The following is a 6,422-nucleotide window of genomic DNA, read 5'->3' on the forward strand; positions in this document are numbered from 1 at the left end:
TTCTCTTTTGCTCTCCACAGACTGTTTACCTGCAACCAAATCAAAGACATGATTGGTCGATACTACTCGGACTACAAACAGAAAACGGATCGTTTCCACCTCCGACATATTGCCAAGTTCAAGTTTCTCTGATTTCAGCTCCTTTAAGTTTAATTCTGTTTAATCATCCCATGGTCTTTTTCGGCACTTACATACAAATAAGCCATCCAGACTGTTTTTTTTTTTGTGTATGAACTATTAACAGAGAAAGGGGGAGTTGCTAACAGCCGGACGTGGCTAACACTGATTAGCTCGGGGCAGTACGGTGAAGGCATTGAAGCGGCTTTTTAACCACTAATGCTGCTCAAAATAACACCAAACCTCTGCAGTAGCATGAGAAGAGTCCCTACACACAAAACAAAGCACCAACAGCGTAGTTAGTGAACCCGGAGTTTATTAAAAGAGTGTTTTAAAGACTTACCTACTGGCCCAGGCACCAGCTCCTCTCATAGTAAAGTCCATTCACGTTGATTACCAAAGTCAATCCAAAAGGAAGGAGCCCATTGGTGCTTTGTTTCTTGTGTAGGGACTCTTCTCATGCTACTGCAGAGGTTTGGTGTTATTTTCAGCAGTATTAGTGGTTAAAAAAGACATTTGAATGCCTTCACCGTGCTGCCCCGAGCTAATCAGTGTTAGCCACATCTGGCTGTTAGCAACTCTTCCAGATTTCTCCGTTAATAGTTTATACACAAAAAACTGTCTCGATGGCTTATTTGATGTATGTAAGTGCTCCTGACAGTTAACTGAAAATATATTTGAGTTGTGGACAAAACAAGACATTTGAGGACGTCATCTTGGGTTTTTTGGGGAAACACTGATCCACATTTTTAACTGTTTCATAAACCAAACAACTAATCAATCCACAGAGAACACGATGGACAGATTAACCAACAATGAAAATAATCGTTAGTTGCAGCCCTAGTTTAATTGACATGATCACTGGGCTACATTGAGATATTTCCAGGCAGAAGAACCAATCAGATCGCTCGAAATAAATAAGATTATACCTTGACTGTCTGAATGCCTCTGCAGCCCTGCCTCTGCGTGTTTATGTGCGCGTGTGTATATCTCCTGAGGGCAACTTTGAATCCAAAAAACCCTCTTTTTGACAGCATGGAAGGAAAAAACAAGGAAACGGCAGCAAACAACAGTTGTACAAATCGACCAGTGCATTGTGTGTTTTTTAAAAGTTCCAGTCCAGTAGCTTCAGGAAATTTTGCAAATCAAAGTTCATAATTCTCCTTTTTCGTTCCAAAAACCGACATGAGAGCGTCTCTGCAGTCCCTCTGAAGACGAGGCTGAGTCCTCTGCACCTGAGTGCCTCATTGACGGTTTTCCCCCCGCCCATCCAGCAGCTGCAAACACTCGTCCCTCTTTTTTTTTTTTGTTAGTCCAAGTCAAAGAAGAGAGAAGGCGGGATCCAAGTCCAGCTGGAGACACGGAGACATCCAGGGACTCTTTGATTGGCTGATGCTGGAAGACTGGCAGACCAGTAACAGATCAGTCCTCCACACAGAAACCTGGACAGAGATGAAAAACAACATTAATAAATCATTATAGTCACTTAAATAACTAAACCTTCCCTTTCACCTCCTCATCATGCATGAAAAATGGTTTGAGTCAGTAGTTGTCGGAAGAAGAACTCATGTCTGTTACTTAAAGGTGTAATCCGTCAGATTTGAGATGCGTTGTTTCTAGCGGCCTCTTTGGCGGTAAGCTGTGACTGCAGGCGAGCCTGTTCTTTCAGAGCCTCCATCTTGTCACATTCACGGTCACTGTATTTTGGTTCGAAAACGTTCCCTCATTCACTCACTCGCTGTCACAGTGATTTATTAAATAGTGTTTATTAAATAGTGCACTATATAGGGAAGGACCAAACATGATTTCGGACACTACAACGGAATTTTCTAACAAATCGTTGCGTCAGTAGATGATATGTGTGTACGGGTGCGTCCAGCATCATGTAAACAAACGGAGCCGTGAACGCGTTTAACAGTCTGTTTATAATATAAACCTGCTCTCAGGAGGACGGTGACAGGTTGTACTTATGTTCGTGTATAGTTTGATTTTAAATCCCAAATAAATCGTTGAAATTTCGGTGGTGTTAAAATGTGGCTTTGTTAACAATGGTTGTGTGTCCTGATTCCGAGCTGTAATACGGTTAAAGGTTGAATATGTAGAATCTTTATTAAAAGCAATATTTAAAATAGAATAATACACCCACGGGGCGCTTTGAGGGGTACAGAATGAAAGTATTGCTTTTTCATAAAAAAATATATTAAGTCTGAATTAATACTGAATTACTATGACCTTCTGGGACGTTCTGTTTCCAATTGTACCAGCCAATAGCGTTGGGTGCATTGCGGGTTGCCAGGGTTGTCTGTTGTCGGGTGCAGCTACTGTAGGCTGGCACTGGGTGAAATGGAGTTTACCAATCCTTCAGCTGCTTATTTGTCCCAGCAGCTGAGTGAGCGGAGACGGGCAAAAACTAGAGTCAATATAGGCCAAGACTTCACTCCATGGACTGAGATAAAGGAGTTCAACTGCTTTAAAACGCACGCCCACATGGCTACGTTTCTCCTTGATCGGTAAGCTAACTTTCATGTTTACTTAGCTGTAACGGTTAACAGTAACTTTCAGTCAAACTCTTCTGTAATACTTGTTTTTATGGTGTGATTTGCCGGAGGGGAAGAGTTGACACACTCGCCAACAAACCTGGCAGCCCAACTGCTGGAATTATTTTTTGTTGTTGCGACTATGATCTTGACACACTAGATGGCGGTGTTCTGCTCATTCTCCATATTCAACCTTTGATTTATTTCACGAGCGAGTAAAAGTTCACTAGTAACGGTTGTTGGTAGCTGCACTTAGCTCTCAGATACCTGGCTACCATTAGTACCTCTGCTGCTTCTTCTTCTCCTTTGGTAAAACATGACCGCATTGCATTGTGGTGTATTAGCTCAAATTACTTGTGCATTGTGGGTATTTAATAGTGGACCATATAGTGAATGAAATGAACCACGAAGAATTAAAACACCAATACAAAATGGCGTACACACTATATAGTGCACTACTTCTGTGATAGGGAACGATTTCAAACACAGCTTATCCTTGTTGACCTTTTTTTTTGTTGGTCTTTTGCAAACTTTATTGACACACATTCACTTATCTATATCTACACACACACTCACACACACACACACACACACACACACACACATTCACTCAAACACACACACACACGTTCCTACAATTCTGCGCTTACTACAAGCCTGACTCAGGAGTTGGAAGTTCCAGATTTCAGATTACAAGTGAACGCATCATAACCGAGAGTAACGAGCTCCAGTTGCACACCGACCCCCATCAGCATCGTCACTAACATGACGACGTATTTCCATTTAGAGAGGGAATGTCTCCACAGTCACACATTTCATTAATTTCTTATGACATTTAATCTTATTTTAGTCTGTGTTCTGCCTTTCACTCAGTTTTAATGAGTTCTGTAACCGTGTTTTGAAAGGTGCTATATAAATAAAGTCTATTATCATCATTGTTGTTATTATTATTGTTATAATTATTATTATTATTATTATTATTATTATTATCATATACACCTGACCAACACTCACTTGAGCTGAGAAGATCTCTGCTGCTACGTCTGCGCCTGCTGCTCTGCTCCCACCGCCCTCCGGATGCTCTTGATTGACAGGTACGTCTCCTCCTCGGGGTCGTAGTAATAAAACTTACTCAGGTAGGATATTAGTGGTCTGGAGGGGGGGGGGGTGATTCGAAACACAGTTTGTCATCAAGAACAACACACTAATATTTGTAGCTATCCACCAGGTCGACGTCAGCACCTTTTTATAACCGTGGACAGTTAACTGAGTGTGTGTTTTTAAATACATAAATAATAAATAAAGTACCTGGGCAGTGGAAGCTCCTGGATGTGGTCGATGCGGACCATTTGTCGGATGCAGAAGCGACAGAGATGTTGTAGCGACTTCACGTTGCTGAAGCGAGACACGGGATACAGCAGCTGAACCGGGGTGGGAGGAAGCCCTGCAACACACACACACACACACACACACACACACACACACACACACACACACACACACACACACACACACACACACACACACACACACACACACACACACACACACACACACACACACACACACACACACACACACACACACACACACACACACACACATTTATGTATGTTAATGCATCAGTCTACATCATCTCCCGTTAAAGGATAAAGCTGGTGCTGGATTGGTGCGGCCCAAGTTTTCTACTATTATTGTCGTTTAAGAGATCAAATGTAATCCATTCAAATAGAAGATACACTTCCTGCCCTGATGTTGGTTTAGTGTTCATCAACAAATCCTCCCAAAATCCTCCCAGCTCAGCGCTGATGTTTAAAAACTGAGTTTTTGGACATCAATCAGCGAGTGGGAGGAGAAAAATGGGATTTGGGCGTCAATAAAACCAAAACTTTAGTCTGGGCTCAGTCATTGATTGAGTAGCAACTCCTAATATAAGTTATTACATCAGGGAGCTTTAAAAAAAAGTGTAAGTAATCCTTAATCTATACCTAAAGTTATCTTAATTAACACTAAACCAAAGCACTAAGTAAATAAAAAAGACTTAATTCTGATGAAAGGATATTTAGTCATTTTAAATACACTAACACACACATACTTTGGAGACTAATGTGTAAGATTTGGTGCAATTTATCCAGATAGTGGCACTTTAAAAACAAACTTTATATTTTTGTCCTGTCATTTTTTTCTGTAGGTCCAGACAAATCTTTCCGTAAAATCATGGATGGATTACTGAACGGGCCCATAAAGGCCGGGGCCCTACTGATGAAATGTTACCACTACCACAAAGAGATGCTAAATGATTGTAAATAGACAGAAAACAACCACTTAGAGACAAAAATGACGACAAAGACACGCAAAATGACTAAAAACAAATGCAAAACCACCAGAAACAGATGCAAAATGACTAAAAATAGATGCAAAACCACTAGAAACAGATGCAAAGTGACTAAAAATAGATGCAAAACCACCAGAAATTGATGCAAAATGACTAAAAAAAGATGCAAAACCACCAGAAAAAGATGCAAAAAGAATAAAAATAGATGCAAAAGCACCACAAAAAGATGCAAAACGACTTAAAATAGACTCTTTGGGTGGAAATTAGCCCAATTATTTGGGTGTCTTGTTCCTGTTTAGACAGGGGGGGCTCACATGTCTGTGCCCAGGGGCTCAGGAGACGTCCGTGCCTGTAGCTATACCTTAATTAAATTTCCACCATTTTATATTGTGTCACAATCTGGTTTTTGTTTTGTTTTTTGCTACTTTTACCACCAAACGTGGTACAGAGCATCTCTGAGACACAAACCTCAGAACCAAACAAAGCAATAGAAGACAAACTCTTTAACAATGCACCAAAAAACAAGTACCTGTCGATCATATTGTGCGATCTTAATTTTGAATCTGCAAATGAACTAAAGTGATCAATTAGAAGTGGAGTAAAAAGTTAAAAAGCGTATAAATACTCTGTTACAAGTAAAAGTCCTGCATTCAACTTCTGACTTCAGCAAAAGTACAAATCAGCATCCAAAATACTTCAAGTACCAAAAGTAAAATGCCGAGCAGCTCATTTCAGAATATTCCATATGATAGATTACTGAAGCAGAAGCATAACGTAGCATAGCATGGAAACACTCAAGTGAAGCATCTTAAACCTGCATTTAAGTCTAATGTGAATACTTACGTCACCCTCACGTATAGATATGTTCTCACAATCGTGAATGATGCAGGAGCTGCACCTACAGACAGTCAGGGATACATCCCTCCGTCCTCTCAGGCGCTTCCCACTAAGTGGCAGCTCACATACATCTTTGATCGGCTCTGAGGGCGCTTTAGAAACATGACCTATATTTTACCTGGGACTCTGGAGCGCAGGAAGTAGAGGAATTTGCCGTTCTTGGAGTGCATGATGGCTCGCTCGATGAACTCCACCACCGAGTGGCAGCGGTCCTCAAACTTGGGGTGACACCACAAGCTGAACGTCCCTGGAGGTGGAGAGAGATGGGTTTTTTTTTCTGTACGTAGCGTTTGTATCATGTATAAATCAGCACCCACATTAATTATGAAACATTTGTATGATTACAGTAAACACATAAGAGCACGCTGTACCAGTTAGCCGCCTAAATCAGCCTCTACGTTTCAACCGTGACCCTCTTTCTGCAGAGAAACTTTCGTTTTCTTTCACAGGCAAATGCTTCAAAGTCACGTCCTGGAGCTGCCTATAGGACCTGATGGAGGTTCTGGATTCTGATTGGATGAGCCGTGAAAAAAGAT

General features: G+C 41.1%; 1 protein-coding gene across 1 annotated transcript in view; it reads right to left on the reverse strand.

Annotated features, from left to right (window-relative positions):
- Positions 1-3,691: 3,691 nt before the first annotated feature.
- Positions 3,692-6,422, reverse strand: part of socs7 (suppressor of cytokine signaling 7) — a gene marked incomplete at both ends in the record, with an annotated part of 19,311 nt that continues 16,580 nt past the window's right edge. The window contains 3 exons of the mRNA XM_083930419.1: positions 3,692-3,806; positions 3,963-4,098; positions 6,005-6,133. Of these exons, the coding sequence (XP_083786545.1) occupies positions 3,692-3,806; positions 3,963-4,098; positions 6,005-6,133 (380 nt within the window). The remainder of the gene's footprint in view (positions 3,807-3,962; positions 4,099-6,004; positions 6,134-6,422) is intronic.

The sequence above is a fragment of the Echiichthys vipera genome, assembly GCF_963691815.1.
Source record: "Echiichthys vipera genome assembly, chromosome: 2".
Lineage (NCBI taxonomy): Eukaryota > Metazoa > Chordata > Actinopteri > Perciformes > Trachinidae > Echiichthys > Echiichthys vipera.